The sequence below is a fragment of the Odontomachus brunneus genome, unplaced genomic scaffold (assembly GCF_010583005.1).
Source record: "Odontomachus brunneus isolate Ranch 3 - 2012 unplaced genomic scaffold, Obru_v1 Obru_scaffold_021, whole genome shotgun sequence".
Taxonomy (NCBI): Eukaryota; Metazoa; Arthropoda; class Insecta; order Hymenoptera; family Formicidae; genus Odontomachus; species Odontomachus brunneus.
Genome location: NW_022639471.1, coordinates 316,363 through 334,668, shown reverse-complemented (window position 1 = coordinate 334,668; position 18,306 = coordinate 316,363). Strand labels below are relative to the sequence as shown.

The following is an 18,306-nucleotide window of genomic DNA, read 5'->3' as shown; positions in this document are numbered from 1 at the left end:
CTATTATGATGCTTATCAAAATACCGTAATATAAAGTTATCTGAAGTTGAACGAGTTGCGATTGTTGATAAGGCCACATTCCAATTGCGAGTAGAAGTATCCGATTGATATTTAAATACTTGGTCACAAAGTAAGTCATTTCTCTTCGAGTATCGAGACGCATTTGAACGCAAGAATATCGGCGGGGGTATGTTCATCCCTTCTTCGCATATAATCTATTAAATATTTTATATTGCTCCCTCTTTCCAACAAAAATTCTGTTGTAAATAGCACAATTTAATACAAATGGGATGCAATGCCGTAAATTGTTGTCGTGAGATCGGGACATATGTGTCTTCACGCGTTTGCTAGGGTAGAGGCGGGTGATTAAGCGATCGATTCGACGTAATTTCTACGCATGTGCTTTTTTCCCATAAAAAATATCGCATGGTATATTCTTTTGACCATAGATCGTGAGGGTATACTCGTCACTCTATGACTTCACATTTTTGTAAGTTTTATTGTAGTGGAAACACTAGTTTACCAAACTTCTTATAAAATGTTTAGTCGGTAGTCATATGTAACACTGCATCGATTAATCGTCGATTAAGTGTACCATATATAGCGTTTTTACCGAAAATATCTCTTTTTTATAATATTTCATGTATTCATTCTGCAACCATGTTTTTGCAATTTTATTACAAGTAACCAAGAACCAAGTATCTGCTAGTAACCAAGAACAAAAAATTATATTTTACTATATATTATTATTATATTATTTTTATATTATTATATTATTTTTGTGCATGTAACCCAGAACATACATAATTGAAGAAAAGATGTATATTTCAATGAGTACAATAGATTTTTTTATTAATAATTTCTATATTTATCAAAAACGAATTATATTACAATAAATAACATCATGTAAAAGACTGTAATGAGAAAACGTTAAAAATAAAATTGGAAGTATATTTTGCATTCAGAAAATGACAAAATTTTACTGCTTACTTTTTATATATATATAATCTTTTAGATTTATGTTATCACTGGTATGAATTTTATAATAACATATTCTGTGTGCGTTAAAATTATAAATTATATATAAATACGTTATATCATAAAATAAGATATATATTTCATATCTCATAACTCTATTCCAAGAGTGCACGAGAAAGATAAAAAATTTCGTCACTGTTTAGACTTACCACATATTTACCCACGTATCACGAAATGATAACCTTTTGTATCAATGTCGCGTAGATCACAGGACGGTGAAATAAGACATGGAAGCACTTAATATCTGTAGGAAAGATTTGAGTTTTCATATTGTTTATTTCAATACGTTATGTTGAGATTTTCGTGCATTAACATGTGATATATTATACTTACTATGGCGGTACTTTCTAAAAATGCCGTGAACAATCCATCAACTCTCAGATTTAAATCTGTTGTGCCTCTTTGCAACAGGAACGATATCATTTTTTTGTATATGCAAAGGAGCTATATACCACCGTGTATTATATCTATAAAAGGGGACAGTAAATTATTAAAAATTGTAAATAGGTATACAATCAGCATTTAATTCGCATAGATTCGCTTTGCAAGTTGCAATTAACTGCAAGAGCTTCGCAAAACGAACACTCATACATTATGGTAGATTCGTAATCTAATTTTTTTCTTACACAGTTACGAATACTTGACTATCGTGATTTAAAATTTCTTGCACGAAATAGTTGAATATAAAAATATATAGAAATATAACATATATAATTATGACACGTACAATCAGCTTACCTACACTATATCCAAACTATATATAAACTGAAAAATCTGAAACACCACAATAGAGATGAATTATTTTACATACATCACTGTTTCATTTTATATCCATTTCAAAATCGCGGATAATTAAAGAGGAATAATAAACAAAACAATACCTGCGCATAAATTAAATGATTCTAGATCATTTTCCATTGCGTGAAAATTTGTTAATCTAAATTAGTGTAGTAAAAAAAAAAATTAGAAATTATAACAGCAATTCTAGGTTTCAATCTCATTAATTCTAGAAGTTTGATCATCTATTATTTTTGTGGCTTTCTAATAATTACTTAAATATTTTTTTTCTTTATAAATTTCTTGGATTTGCTTATTATAAGAGAGCACGAGGTATCCAAATAATATGTTTAAGTACATAACAAAACTTACTTGAAAGACTTACTTAGATTCAGACTTAAGCAAATTATAGCGCACAACATACAACAAAACGATCAGTCAAAAGTGGAAAAGGATTTCCATAGCCTTAAGAAATAAGTAAACATTATTGTATATTTACTATGTACATACCGTCCAGAAATTTGAAAGCAATCATATTTTTGTGTGAAATAAAAGATCATTTGTAAATATTATGAAAGCAACCGCTTATAATGAATGTTTGTTGACATTAACGACTTTAGGTCAAAACACCAACTCTTTGTATCTACCAGGTGTAGAAGTATGAAACCGGAATTTTTTTATACAAATAAGACGTCTGTTGTTCGAAAGTGATAAATAATACTTTATTCAAAATAATTTCCACTGTTTTGAACACATTTTTCCCACCTCTCTGGCAGTTTATGAATGCCGTGCCAAAAAAACTTTTCATCTTTTGAAGCGAACCAGTTATCTAGCCATTTTTCCACATTTTCATACGAATCGAAGCGTTGGTTAGCGAGAGCGTGTCCTAGCGATGCGAACAGGTGATAATCGGACGGAGCCAAGTCTGGAGAATAAGCCGCATGCGGTAGTAATTCCCAACTGAACGACTCGATCGTTTCCTTGACCCGTTTTGCTGTATGTGATGGGGCATTATCATGGAGCAAAATGACATTGTGTTGCCTTTTTGCATATTCTGGTCGTTTTTTAGTCAATGTTCGATTTAAATCGATCATTTGTTGTTGGTAGCGATTAGTATTGACGGTTTGACCAGGTTTCAGCAGTTCATAGTTCATAGTTCATAGTTCATAGTTCTTCGTTCCTCACGTCAAAATCACCACTTTTGAATTTTTTAAACCACTCGAAACACTGAGATTTACCAAGAGCATATTCACCGTAAGCTTCGACAAGCATTCGATGTGATTCTGCAGCAGTTTTCTTTAAATGATAACAGAAAATCAATGCTGTCCGCAAATCATAGTTAGTAGGCTCGAAACGTGACATGTTTAAGGTTATACAAAAATATACTAGAGAATGAAAGTTGGGGTTATGTTTGTTGACAATATTCGTCAGCTGTTAGGAGAATATAATAGCGCGGCAGTAGCGGTCTTACGGTCACTAAACTGAACGCTGGCACCATTTATAGGGGAATTCCGGTTTCATACTTCTACACCTGGTATGTACAATAAATTCTTGCTATTATCTACTTGCGGTTGAACACTTACTTTGTTTTGATCACGTTCGAATCATAGAAATACGATGTGTACCCTCAATTCCGATATCTAACCATTGTATTCTAATTAAATAAAATCTTAATAGTTGCATTCAAGCATTTATAGACGCAAGTTACAATTTGTGAGCTCAGTGCGCATTATCAGTCGGTTGATTTAACTGATTTTTTTAATTTAATATAATGTAATTATAGGCACAGAAACTTGGTGTCCTAAAGTAGTCGTCAATGTCAACAAACATTCATTATAAGCGGTTGCTTTCATAATATTTACAAACGATCTGTTATTTTACACAAAAATATGACTGCTTCTAAACTTCTGGACGGTAGTGTACATGTACTGTACGCATACACGCACGCACGCACGCACACACGAAAAAATGCACATCTATTACATATATTAAAGAATAAATAGCTTTACGATAAATATCATAAATTATTCCATTATAAATTATAATTTCATTTCTTAAATCCACTGTTCGTGCAATATTAATGTCCATTGTATACTCAATACAATAACTGCAATTAATTATAGTTTATTAATTCAATCTATATAAATTTATCAAAGATATTTATGATATTTAGTCTAGATAACTATTAATATTGTTTTTTTTCTATCCTTACTTGGCGACTTTAAACATTGCGCTAATACATTGAGTATATGCTATAAGTATTGTTGCAGTAGCCAGTAGCGTAATTGTCCCTATGCAAAATACTACATTCATGTGCAATAATATTAAATAAAAATACTTCTCTTGATCGACAAAGTATTCAGTATACTGACAGTATACCGGTATACAATGTATACCGACGGATGTGTTTAAGAACCATTTATGAATAACAATGTATTTAGGAAGAGCGGCACCCATGGTTGGACAAGAACAATAATTAAGCTGAATAGACCTAACGCTACGGATAATTAAAGAGACACTCATGTAGTTACTCTTAATTGCACGAAATGTAGAGCTAATAAACGTTTTATATTCATTTTCCCTCTTTTCTTCATTATCATGTTGGATGCTTTTAGAGGAAAAAGTATTTTCTAACATTATATTTTGAATTACATTTTTGTAATATTTTCTAATAAAAGAAAAAATATATATATATAATACTAAATTATATATGTGCAAAAAGCAACGAGAGAGAGAGAGAGAGAGAGAGAGAGAGAGAGAGAGAGAGAAAGAGGAGATTAAATTGATTATTTACTAGTTGTAACGATTGTTGTGATTAGACTGTTTTGCAACTTGTAAAAAAGGTAACAGATGTCTTACACGTTAACTTAGCCGTGTAATGTTTTATTTTGTATCCGTAACTTTTTATAATAGCAATCTTATTCTCATCTTTCAATTTGTGATAAATATGCTGAATTTAATCCAATAAATTTTGCGCCTGTTATGTCAATAATACTTTATAGCGTTTTTTCCGTTAAATTTGAAAAAAAGAACGACATAAATAAATAAATATTTACATAAAAATGCATATACTGCTGATGTGTTATTAGACGTATTTATAAGGATATAGCAAAAAGGCGTTTAATTAAGCTATTAACTTGATTGAACTTACAATTCGCTTGTTAACCCAAAATGAGTTGTACTCGATTACGTATAAAGAGAAATATGATATTTCAGATAGAACTCTAATGACGAAGTCCGAAGTGCATTCTGTAATCACAAACGTTTCTAGCTGTCAATAACAAATATATTAAAATTATAGCATTATAGTATTTATATTATTCTGTAAAATTTCCTGTCGATTGGTAAAATTGCGAGTGTTTTTATACCAATTATTCGTCATTTTCCAACATATAATAATATTATAAGAGAGCAGTAGATTTATAATTATATCTCTCTAAAAGTAGTACGCTTTAAAAGAGAATATCCTCAAAAGATGAATATTAAGAATATTCTCATTAAAACATTAAATAATTACGTTTATACACAGATAAAGATAAACGATGGCTGCAAAAGTAGTAACAAAAGTAACATTTTATAGAATTATTGTAGTTAAAAATATTGTTATACCTGTACTGCTATGATACTTAACAAAACACCATAACATAAGTTACCATTACTTGAAGTTGAACGAGTTGCGATTGTTAATAAGGCTATATTCCAATCGCGAGCAGAAGTATCCGATTGGTGTTTAAATACTCCGTCACAAAGCAAATCATTTCTCTCAGAGTATCGAGACGCATTTCAACGCGAGAGTATCGGTGAGAGTATGTTCATCTCCTCTTTCCATCCGTGCTTAAATATTTCATTTGTTGTTTCCTCTTTTCAACAATTCTATCGTAAGTTGGGCGCATCAGTTATTAGATTAATCGTCAGTTAAATGTGTGCCACAGTATTTTTACCGAAAATGTCTCTTTTCTATCATCTTTCCGTATTTCTTTAGAATTTATATTTCTGCAGTATTATCTTGCCACGGAATACTCGATTGATGACATCAGAAAGAATAAAACATGCTCAAAATTGCGACGAAGTATGCTGAAATAAAAGGATGAGTCCATGAAATGGTCCTTGGCATCGCGATTGAACACATAAAATATTTCGAAATTTTTCCTTTTATTCTATTAATAAATATCTTTAAGATCGACCTGATAGGTAACCATTTTTTTGGTATATCTTCCCTCATAATTTTGTTACATTAATTTTGCAGCTACCTTTTAAGGATTCCTCGAACAAACCATCGAAACATACCTTCTAAGGATTCGTCGAAACAACAAAAAAATGTTTTTTATATCTCTTTGCGATAGAAATAATATTATTTGTTATATATATACATAGAAGTTGTATACCACTGTATATCTATAGAAAAAATGACAACTGGACGACGATGGAGTGAATGGGTAAAAATCGTTCTATATATATATATATATATATATATATATATATATATATATATATATATATATATATATATATATATATATATATTTTTTTTGCAAGTTACAATTATAGAAGCTTTATATAACGAACGTTTGCTCGTCATAGTAGGTCCGTAATATCATTACTAGCATATTATATAACGCGTGTGTTATATAACAGTTATATTGTTGAATGAGAAATTATAACTAACAGTTATATAACTGTTACTTGGTGCTTACTGGGCATTTTCTTATACGGTAAGGAATACCTGATTATAATTATGATCTAAAGTTTCTTGCACGTCATTGTTGCGTATGAATATGTATAGAAATATGATGCATATAAGTATTATGGCATGTACCGTGGCATGGTAGTGCCAACAAGCCATCAGCTTGTCTTGTTTGCAGTACCTGCAAACTAACTAGAAAATTTAGAATATTACAATGAAAACAAACTTTTTTACATATGTCATATACATTCTAGAAAAAATCGCGAAAAATTAAGAGAAAATAAACGAAAAAATATACGTTTATATATTAAGTTATTTTAAACCTTTTTCTATGACACAACCATTAAATAATCTTGATCAAGATAGATTTGTAATTACACATTATCTCTCACCAATTCTGGAATAAATCTCATTAAATCTAAAAGTACAGTCACTTATTATTATGGTTTTTTTTTAAGATTACGGAGGAAAATATATACACGGAGGAAAAGAGATATTGCGCACATAATCAGAAATATTTAGTTGTGAACAGCATAACTGCATCACTTTAGTTATGTTTGTTTGGTGGTAATGCGTATATAATTTAATTACCTTATGAAGTTATCTTTAATTATAAACATTAATGCTCTAGCATAGATGAAACCAAGACCAAAATTAATACATTATTGAAATAAATCTCAAATAAAACATTATAATCGAATCGTTAAAACGAGACGATATTAAATAAACAACTTGACAATTATCTAATTGAAGTTTATTGTCTCAAAAAATTTCTCAACTTCTCGATTTGTTTCTTCCGATAGTGACAGCTCTGACAGCTGTCGCTCAAATTGACAGGAACAGAGTTTAAAATGACTGGAATTTACTTTACTAATGACTACATCAGTCAAATTTATAAACACGAATGTCTACCCACATAACATGCGTGTCTAAAAAACATCTTAAAGACGTTACTAAAAAACATCTTATAGATTTTATAAAAATCGTCTTATATAAATGCATCTATTGTAAATCATTCTTAAGATATTTTATAACTGTTTACATTACCGATTATAACATTTATGCATGCTTTGTTATAGCAAATACTCCCTCTTAAACTTTAGCCCGTTTTCTGAACACTTTTTTATCGCTAAAAGCGTCTTTAAAAGTGATTTATAGTCAATCAGGAGGCTTATAAGCCACTTTTAGAAGCGCTTTTAGCGATAAAAGAGAGTTCAGCACACGAACTTTTGTGAGCATCGTGTAAAGGAAATATTCCAGTATAGAAAAAAATCTTACAGAATTTATTAAATCATAAATTTTTATGATTTTTGTTAAGTTCCAATTAAATTATTATGTCGAATAAAAATCTTTAGACTATGGACTTGCTCATCCGTTTGCTCTATTTATTCAGGATTAGAATTAGGGATCGATGACAGTTAGCGTGGTGGGGATATCCGATATAAACTTGAAGTTTAAAGCACACGATGCTAGATGTCATCATTATCCTCTAGCTGTCATCGACCCTTGATCCTAACTGTGAGCAAATGGAGCAGATGAGCAAATCCACAATCTAATCATAATTCTCGACCGACTGCTGCAAATAAACGATATTAAATAAAATAATTTAATATTAATTTAATGTCCAATATTTAATGTCCAATTATTTAATGTCCAATTTAATGTCCAAAATAATTTAAAAAATCTGTAATTTAATACACATAAAAAGATCTTAAAGCAATCTTAAACAAGATGTCTTTAGGACATTTTAAAATAATGTCTCAAAGAATAGAAATCATAAAATCCTTTTAATATATTTTATCAATCTATATTATATCTGTATATCGAATGGATTATTATCAAAAGCTTATATGAAGGTTCGTTCAAGAAAAACGCGGCTTCATTATCGTATGCTTACGTTCATCGATAGTACAGCCTTAGCATTTCAAAGGTCGTGGGTGAAGTATCACCCAGAGACGGTGTATACGAAGGTTAATGATTTCATTAAATATTCATAGTACTCGTGGCAGTTTTCACATTTAATTTACGTCAATAGGTCTAACGTTTTAACGTCGAAGTGTCTTACCTCGATTCACCTTCGCCACTTTTGCTCGAGCAACCTGGAAAAAGTACCTGACATTCGCTACTGCGCTAAATTTTCGAGATTTCTCTCTATGCGCATCGCGCTATATCTGAAATGATCTCACGAGATATAACACGTGTCTTTTTCTTATTATACATGATGAAAAGATCGATTATTATTTAACACACATGCCCATGCAAGTCAGCCTGTCGCAAGAATCGAGCACGTCACATACGTGCGACGTTGATATAACGAATGTGTTAGAGGCGCGAAATGACGAGGCGCGTTGAAAAGTGCGATTCCAGTTGTGATCGGAAATTCTTAGTGGTTTCTTTTTTTAACATGTGTATTGCAACATATCTACGTACACATCTTACGTAAATTACTTTTCTAAATATTTATCTAATATTTTCTAAATATTTATTTATTAATATTTATAAACCAAGGCACTCTCGACATATCGCGAAATTATCTTTGGAGATACCTTCGTCAGAAAAATATTTCATATAGTACAAAATTCAAAGAAATTCAAAGAACAGAAGAAAAGAAAAAAATAGCAACTGCCAAACTTTTCAGTTTTTCAGTTTTGCACGATGTCTTTTATGTCTTCGTCAGTACTTAAACATCGATCAAACGTCGATTGCTTGAAAAGCACTCGAAGTGGAGAAAAGGCCAGCGATCGCTCGACGTGAATTAGGTATTATAGATTTCCGTTAGTCAAACATAATCATATCGAGATTACTTTGCAATTGGCAGAATTTTCTATGCTCTGGTGCAATCTACTAGTGAGTCGGGGTCAACAATCACAATTACACGACACACGTGCTCCCTCTGACACAGAGACGACGACCGATCTTAGCAAGAAGCATGACTGCAATCGGTCCTTACATCTTAGACGCGTCTCTCATCGAAAAGTGTCAAAGGAAAGCCTGACTAACTCCGTCGCACGCGTTCTACAAGTCGAGGAGCACACTGGATACACAGGGGTAATTTTCATATCAAGAACATTATTGTATCATGACTATCTGAGTACAATATCCGGTTTTATATAAACTGTGTACAAGTACAATTTCGTATATCGTCTATCATTCATCACGTGCATTCGTATTTATTGGTAAAACGAATCCACACAATAGCATAATACGCGTCTCGCGCGGTTAATTGACGCACTGACATCGAGACATGTAAATTAGTCCGTTTAGGTATGTGTGTTAGCGTGCATGTGTATCAGTGTTTACGTGTGTTTGGCATGATGATACTTGACATGATCGTCGCGCGCTCGAGTGAACTTACAAAAACTAAACACAACCGTCCATCGTTAGAAATTGGATTAACGAGTCCACGCTGTCCGTCGTTGCGGTTTACAAGTCACGACAGATGAAACATTCGAAGACACGGTAGCAGGAGGGAGAGGGGCAGGGGATGTGCGGGAGCTACTTTGTTCGCTTCTACGCCTTCTTCTTGGTGTTTTTCGTGGTCTTTGTGGAAGCGGCCTTCTTCTTCGGCGTCGGCTTCTCAGCCTTCTTAGCGTACTTGTCGATCAAAGAGTCGAAGAAACTGTCCGACTGACTGGCGCGAGCTCTGTTACGATTCTGGATCACCAACGCGAGATCATTCGCAGCTGCGTTCTCCTCGTTCTCGATCTTCAGCATCTTCTCCAGACGCTCGGCTTCCGCCGCTTCTCTGGCCCACTGCAATCAGAGAAGTCGATCGAGAGCAATTAGCATCAAAAGGCCGATAGCTGTTTACTATCCAACTCGCGTCGGACTCGCAGTGCGACTCAGCCGAGGCGGTTTAGTCCGTATAATTCCGATATAATTCGATCCAGACTCGCCGCAGCACGGAGGGGAAGTCGATCTTACGGCCTGATAATGGCCGTTCACGACGCACAAGTGCGTTCCTGTTGGCGAGATTGATTGCAACCCGTCTCTTAACTAGAGCGAAAACGCGATCTGCGTCATTATCCTATTTCCGAAACACGCGCCACGCGTCGATTCTCGAATTTATCGACGGTTATCACGCGCACGCGACTCGCATACGTACAGTCGAACGATGAACGGAGAGCGAGCTTTTCTTTCTCTCTCTCTCTCTCTTTCTCACTCTTCTTCTCCCTTTTCCTCAAGAGTGTGTTGGAGCAAGTTAATTTTAAAAGAGGAGGGTCATCGATTCAATCGGGTGAGCAACCGGATATGCATTGCTTACGAGCGCGGCTTAGATGGATAAACGGAGGCACGATGCCAACTTGTGGTACAACGATCGCCGGCTTAGAGCGACGAGACTCTGATTTACGCTGGCAGCTAGTTAGAGAATATATTCACAAATCCTCCACTCGCGCTCTCACAAGTCGGCAAACTCGTGGAGTAAACGGAAAACAATTCGAGTAGAGACGATCCTCCACAAGAGGAATCAATCAAAACGTCCGCTTCTAATGGAAATAATATCATTATTAATATATTATATGTAAACACGTAAATATATACTGTATATTTATACACAGTATACCTAAATGTATACTGTGTTGACGTTAAAAAAATAATCATAAGAATATTGCATGTATAATGTTAAGATTTCAAGAAATACGATTCATTATTGAGTGGCTAAAATTGCGGAAAATAATTTCGATCTTCAAATGTAGACGTCAGAGTCACGAAATTAACACTGAATCGTGTTTCGTGCGATCCCAAACTTAAATTTCTTCTAAAACGTTTGCCTGTATAAGACTTCATTATAAATTACATTACATACAATTTCTAAACATTTTTAAAAAAACTATTATATGTCATCTTAAAATCGAGAAAATGTTTCTCTTTGATATTTTTCACCTTATTATAATTCGAAAAACTCTGACAAACATAACACGAATGAGAAACAATGATGAGCAAGTGCATATTTTAGCGATTGAAACTGTTTGAAACGGTACTTAAAAAATTGTTGCGACTTGAAGATGAAAATGGGTCGAGCTGATGCATCCGAGCAAATGAAAGTGTTAGAAATTATATCGTGCTTCCTAACGCTTATGTCAACAGTTAAGCAGACTTTTACGTGCACAACAGAGACCCACGTCTTATTCTATTTGCGAGTTTTTAGATATCTCCCGAGATGCGGTTGCTTGTTCATAATTGCTACAAGGTCTCTCTTTTTCGGCAATGCTACATCAGGTACATAAGCGTCGATGACGCTTCATATCTCGCGTGACCTACTCCATAATCCGCAGCTGAAGAAATTCCGTTATTTATAATTTCTGGCAAGTACGTCTAACTGGCTGCCTCCTAATGCCGGCGCATTGCACAACGCGTTCGCGAAACTCTCGAGTGCGGGACGAGACGGATTCGTCAGCGGTTATAAACGAAAGGGACGCGTTACGTTCGCCTCGAAGTTGGGACGTCGGCACGGAAGTTGCAAGTATTTCGCTTAAACGTCAGCAAGAAATAATAACGCCAATAGTACGCAGACAGGACTTTTGTGTATTTTTTTCCTTTTTCGACAATCGTTTCCTTGCCTTTTTCCACAAGTTCGGTATCTCTCGCGTTCTCCAACTCTCAGCTTACGCTAACTTTCGAGATTACATCAAGAGCATTCTCAAGCGAATGCAAATGAGAAGAGCATTGTTCCGTGTAAAGAATTCCCGGTATCGACATGTTGCATAGGAGGTCACGCCAAGTGTCAGGGAAGACACCGTATACATACATCTGAATCGAAGACGGAAGCATTTTCCGCGACCTTGTAACACCCGGTTGGTGTCTATATTGATCGGAATGCTTGATATGTCGTGCCGCGACACGAATGGCGTGAAACCGCGTGTTTAACCGCGGGGTACGTGTCATTGCCATGGAATCCCGTTAATGAAGAATTGACTCCGCGAGGTTGAGCTCGTTTGCGGCGCGGTCATGTCGTGAAGAGCGGCACGTGCGCGTCTCGTGCGAGATGAAGATCAACGCCAGCTCCTTTCGTGTGCAATAATGGATGAACGAGCTTTCGATCGCTCGACAAGGTCGAGCTACGTGGTGATCGTCACCAAGCGGGAGTGCCTTTATTAGAGATCTGCCCGAGAGATACATCGAGTCTCATCAGATACGCGACGAAGGCTACATCGCAGAAACATCAGGAACTAGAGACGATTCTTGAAAGTGCAAGATCAACTCTGTTGTCGCGCAATACAGTTAGCGATGGGCTCGAGACACGTCGGAATTACTTCGGATACGCAACGGAGGTTCGGATCTTTTCGGATATTATTCGAAGCCAGGAAATGCCCGAGAGAGTCTGGAATGTCTTAAAAGTCTTGCACTGCACTGTAAAATGTACTACAGACTATACTGCAAAATGAAAGACGGAACTTGAATTCCTCCAACTTTAAGAACATTGTGCTATTTTATTATATTTTCCTTTTATGCTTATTATATTTTCCTTTTAGTATGCATATTATATTTTCCTTTTAGTTTTAAAAAAATGGTTTTTAAGATCATAGGATAAAAGGAAGTTTTCGTTAAAAATAAGATTACATTTTTGGGGTGAGAAAATCTTCGAGATACTCTTCAGAGTTTTCCAGAATTTTCGATTTCAAATCCGGAGATCTGATTCAGTCTTTGTATGATTTTATCACTTGAAAGTCCTCAAGGTGATGATTTGAAAGCCCTTCATTAAATATAAGTTTACACTGACATACATCTGACCTAATCCTCGAATCTATGTATGACTCGCGGCACACAATTCACCTCGCATTACGCAAAAATCCAGATTTTCGGGAGTTTTCAGTTTCGAACGAAATTGGGAGCGACAGGAATCTCTATATCATCGAATCGTTCGAAAGCTCTCAAGGTGGCGCTTTGAGTACCCATCGCTAGCTCTTTATTCTCTCAATCTGGCGCAAGCAGTCGGAAATGCGGTGTAGATGCACCTGTTACACGAAGAATGAAGTAGGAAGCTGTCGCGCGAACTTGACTTCGAAACAGTGACGCCTTTGAGTATATATTTAACGCGTTTGCGCGGAGCGGTGCCGAGTCGAATCGCGCAAGGTCGTTATGTAACGCGTCAGCGCGCGCGCGCGATTGAACGATGACACTGGTAATTATTTCATTACCACCCGGCGACACTCCAGTCGGTTAGTTGATTGCGATTAAAATTCCAGTTCGATATGACGCCACTCTGTCAGCATTCTCGCTCGCAGGCGATCACATCACGATATTGTATAGTGTAAGGCGCATTGCCGCGGCGTCTCAGACCAATTCCGAGTAACGAAATCGCACGTTCGATCGAAATATTACATCAAAGATCTTCTAAATTTAGCGACCAACAAACTTCAGAGCGACTTGCCCCGACTTCGTCGGCAATATACTCGCGGCACCGGCTTATAACTAACGAGTATGCGTAGATATTAATCAATCCTTCAATAAAATTAGAATGCGCACATTTCTCCTCTTGCGCGAGACTTGCGGTGAAATTAGAAAATTTCTCCTCAAACATTTGGACAGAAGCCAAACGAAATTTAAACAAGATCTAAGCAAACCTAGACAAAGTTGCTTGGATCGTTTACTTGGTCCAAGTTGGAAATGTTAAAGTTAGTTTCAAGGCGCAACTTCATGTTGAAATGACGCATAGTTAAATGCATTTTGTTGCGCAACTTGTTGCCATCATGTTCCGCATCATTTGATGATTCTACTACTTCAAAAAATTCCTCAACATTACAACACAACAAAACAATTCTGAACGAACTTTTTGTAATCCAATACTGATAAATAGTAATGAGATACCGATTAGAATGTCTGCTCAAATGATCGAAGCAACTTTCATACGATTTCAACTTAAAAAATAAAGGCAAGAAGATGTTTAAAGAGAAAATTTCAGAAAAATTCTTCGGATTCTGATAAAATTTTAAATAATCTCCCCGTCTTTCTGTACAAACAAATTTCTTTTTTATACGCTTTTACATTCAAAAAAGTGTTTCGCTGGTCCAAATAGAATTTTAAATGTCACAGTTAAAATCTATCGTTGTTTTTATATCTATGCTAGAAAGTTATGGCACATACAATTCGATATTATAGTCTTAACATTTCATAACTATAGTTCCAAGCGTATTTTTCGATTGCGCGTGATATGTCTACATACATTTGTACATCGTAACTGTTGATTATTTCATAAATAATCAGAAGTCATGATGTACAAATATGTACATTCACATTGCGCATAATCAAGAAATTCGTTTTGTAAAATGTTAAGACTATTATCCTGGATTGTGTATACATGAAATTAGCAGCAGCAGCATTCTAGCAATGTCTGCAAGCAATTCAGGTGGTTGTGAGGATCAAACATTCATTGTTTCTCGTCGCTAATCCTTTCTGACATTTTTGTAAAAAGCGTGACTAACTTCTTAATCTGGATGAGCGACACACAGAAAGACATTTTTTGCAAAATTTCACGAACAGTTCAGATAGAAATTCTGCCTCTGTTATCTGTATTGATTAAATAAGCAAAACATACGCGATATCGCGGTGTTTGCTGTTCATGCATCTGTCTTAGCTAATTTCTCATATCTAGAAAACTTTCCCTGTGATTGCAAGATCGTTTATTTTTTTTTTAGTGTAAAGCGCGATACCTACGCGTTAGACTCGGCTGGCCTCGCCGTTCCCAAGTAGAAGAAGCGCCACTCCGCATCGAGCGTTGTCGTTTAATAGTTGCATGTGATTAATCGTAATAATCCTACGAAGCGTCGTTAAGAAGGTATCTGGAGGTTGCTACGGGAGGGAGAATCATGACGTTAAATATTAAATGCGCGCTCAGGTCCAAGGATGCACAGCACGACGCGATACGGCACAAAACGTGTCGTCGTCGTTGTTGTGGTCGAATCGGTGAAACGAACTCGATCCTTCCTTCCTCTCTCGCGCGGTCTACTAATTGTTACAATTACACTCAGCGCACTGGTCCCCGCGCAACACATAGATCGCCGACCCGGACGTGCGAACGAGGGAACCACGACCTGAGACCGGGACTAGATGCCCGCGACGATGACGTGTCCGAAGATGACGACGACGATGGACATCACCAGTACAGAGGCCGGTCGGACCCGTGGCGCCGAACTCTTCTTCGGGCAATCCGGTAGCGGCTTGTCTGTGCTCATCTCCTCGTCACTCGGCTCCTCGTCGTCGTCGTCGTCTTCGTGTTCCCATATCGCCGGATGCAGGGTGACCGGCGAATCGTAGTACGGTCCCTGGTAGTGCTCGTCTGCCGAAATCGGATGCATTATCTCCGGATGCGAGGCCGGCAACGGTCTGACGTAATGCACACCCTCTTCGTTGGTGTCTTCAAAGTCGTGTAACGTCGTCATGGCCGTCCTCGAGCGTTCTGCCTCGCCGCGCTTGACCGACAGATCCGTGGCGATGAAGTCGTCGGTGCGCGATAACCCCCGATCACCAACGATTACTTTGTTATCAGGCGTATAATCGCGTCCGGTCGGCTCGCGCGGCACATGATACGGCGTTTCTTGGCGACCCATCGTCGACGGGTCCGTCGTCGGCCACGACGACGGCCACTTCTGATGACGTTCCGCGTTCTGCGCCGAGTCGTCCGGATGATACTCCATGGAGTTGTCGGTCGACCAAGTCCGGGAAGTGATGGATGCACCGTTATCGCTGCTCGCGACCGGAATCCTCAGTCGCGTCATCTCCATGGAGCCATTAAGCGTTCCCTCTCGGCCGTCGGGTATCGCGGTATATAGCGGAAACATCACAGTATCTTCCACGGTACTCTCTTCAACGTCCTCAGACCACGTCATTTCTGAGGATGTTTCTGGTTCCAGGGCTGGTACCCGCGATCTCTCCGACGTCACATACGGATAAGGATAGGATATGGTTTCTCGAGTCGACTCGTACGGAGGGCTCGTCAAGGTGTGTCCCGTCAGCATCGGTTTGTCGAGTCTCGCTGTTGACTCGGTAGTATCCTCCGAAGGATGCCTGGACCCCATCCACGGTATTCGCGAATCCTCCGGTGTCGCGTGCGACGGGTAAGTAGATGTGGTTTCATGCGTCGGGATACGTCCCGGGTACGTCAAGGTATGCTCTGCCAACGTTGTTCTATCAGTGCCTGTCATGAGTCTGATGTCCTCTGGAGATGGTCTTGACTCTATTGACGATGCCCGCGACTTCTCTGACGTTATGTCCGACGGATAAGACAACGTCATCTGGTGCGTTGGATATTTCATTGGGTGCGAGTACATCGAGGCGTCTTCCGTTTGCGGCGATCTGTCAGCCCCCGCCGTCATCCTGGCGTCCTCCAGAGGCGGCCTCAACTCCGGCGATGGCTGGTAGGAAGTCCTCGCACCTCCGGACGAAGGTATCTGCTCCACTCGCGGTACGTGTGACTGCACCACCATCGGCCGCATAGTGGTGGTAGTAGTCGTCGGTCTCCTACGGCGTCCATAATGTTCGGCAGGATAGAACGGCCTGTCTCCCGTTTGCGGAGGCACGGCCGGCACTTCCGGTTGATGCGGAGGTCGCCTGTCCGGATACATTCTCTCGCGATGTGCGAACACGCTGATTTTGTCCCTAGCCTCCTTCTCCATTACCTCTTCCTCCTCCTCCTCCTCCTCTTCTTCCTCTTCCTCTTCCTCTTCCTCTTCTTCCACGCGGCTAGGTGGCACGTGAACCTTGATCGCATCGTGAGCGAGCCTCCTCCATTCGGGATCCTGCTCGAAAGTGATGTGTTGGTTCTCCAAGAACTCGCTGACGGCGTGCGGACAGGCGAATTCGGGGTTCTCGCTGAGGAACATGCGCTTCAACTGTCGCAGATGCGACATCCCGTCGAGATTCAGACACCGCAGCCGGTTCCCGGAGATCCTGAAGTCCACGAGGGCGGGTAGATTCTGGTAGACGCCGTCCTCGATCTCGCGTATGTCGTTATAGTTAACATCTAGATATGTCAAAAAATCCAGACCTTCGAACCAGGAGGCCTTCACAGCGGTCAGATAATTGTTGTCCAGACTCAGCTGCTGAAGATTGACCAGCCGGCGAAACGCGTCCGTCTCGACCTCGCTGATCTCGCAGTGCGAGCAACTCAGCACCCAGAGGTTGCTGCCGAACTTGGCGAACGTGTCGGCGGTTATTCTGCGCAACGGCATCCTGCTGATCCGCAGCTTTTCCGCGTTCTCGGGCACGGTGGCGAGGTCGCCGGGGTGGCCACCCTCGCAGAGATACTCTACCATGTCGTCGTTTTGTACTTCTCGACAAGATGCCGCAACGTCGCCGACGTGGGCGGCCAATAGGGCGATCAACGCCAAAACAATCGCGCTATCCATCTCACACGGATCGACGAATACTAAGGGAAGGGGGAGGGATCGCGGAAACAGTGAGACGCTTTCAATAAATCGTGACGACTATTGCAGCAAGGAGGAGACCACCTCCCGTCTCACTGTTCATTTCGATTTCGCCCGGACGGAACGAAATGCGACGGCGGTCATCGTGAGTGGACACCTCTCTCGTTCGAATGTATTACGATTAACGACAAACGACTCGGACTAAATGTAACACGAACTGAGGCGGCTCTTGCAATCGCAGGTTACTTATTTACCAGACCTTCCCCTCCTAACGGTGCCTCTGCTTCTCCTACTACCTTTCGTTCTACCCACCCATTCGTTCGTCTGTCCGGTTGTCCGTCAAGCTGTATAGTCTATTGATAAAAATAGAAAAGCTTGGAAATAGCGCGGCGGGGCGTTAAAAGATCGACCGTTTAACATATGGGAGAGGGGGGGGGGGGGTTG

General features: G+C 38.6%; 2 protein-coding genes across 2 annotated transcripts in view; both read right to left on the bottom strand.

Moving 5' to 3' along the window:
* Positions 1 to 2,592, bottom strand: part of LOC116842069 (odorant receptor 65a-like) — a 5,563-nt gene extending 2,971 nt beyond the window's left edge. The window contains exons 1-3 of the mRNA XM_032810729.1: positions 1,372 to 2,592; positions 1,188 to 1,282; positions 1 to 705 (exon numbers count right to left, since the gene is read on the bottom strand). The exon at positions 1 to 705 is cut by the window's left edge and continues 77 nt beyond it. Coding sequence (XP_032666620.1) covers positions 1 to 163 — 163 coding nt within the window. The 5' untranslated portion in view covers positions 164 to 705; positions 1,188 to 1,282; positions 1,372 to 2,592. The remainder of the gene's footprint in view (positions 706 to 1,187; positions 1,283 to 1,371) is intronic.
* Positions 2,593 to 10,102: 7,510 nt separating this feature from the next.
* LOC116842065 (cell surface glycoprotein 1-like) lies at positions 10,103 to 18,249 on the bottom strand. Its single transcript, XM_032810726.1, has 2 exons — positions 15,155 to 18,249; positions 10,103 to 10,252 (listed from the first exon to the last, which is right to left on the bottom strand). Exon 1 carries the CDS (start codon positions 17,842 to 17,844, stop codon positions 15,544 to 15,546), a length of 2,301 nt encoding a protein of 766 aa, XP_032666617.1. The 5' UTR covers positions 17,845 to 18,249; the 3' UTR covers positions 10,103 to 10,252; positions 15,155 to 15,543.
* Between the last annotated feature and the right edge of the window lie 57 nt (positions 18,250 to 18,306).

Bases quoted from the DNA above. Each gene is read 5' to 3' on its own strand.
- LOC116842065 (XM_032810726.1), bottom strand. From the start codon at position 17,844: ATGGATAGCGCGATTGTTTTGGCGTTGATCGCCCTATTGGCCGCCCAC.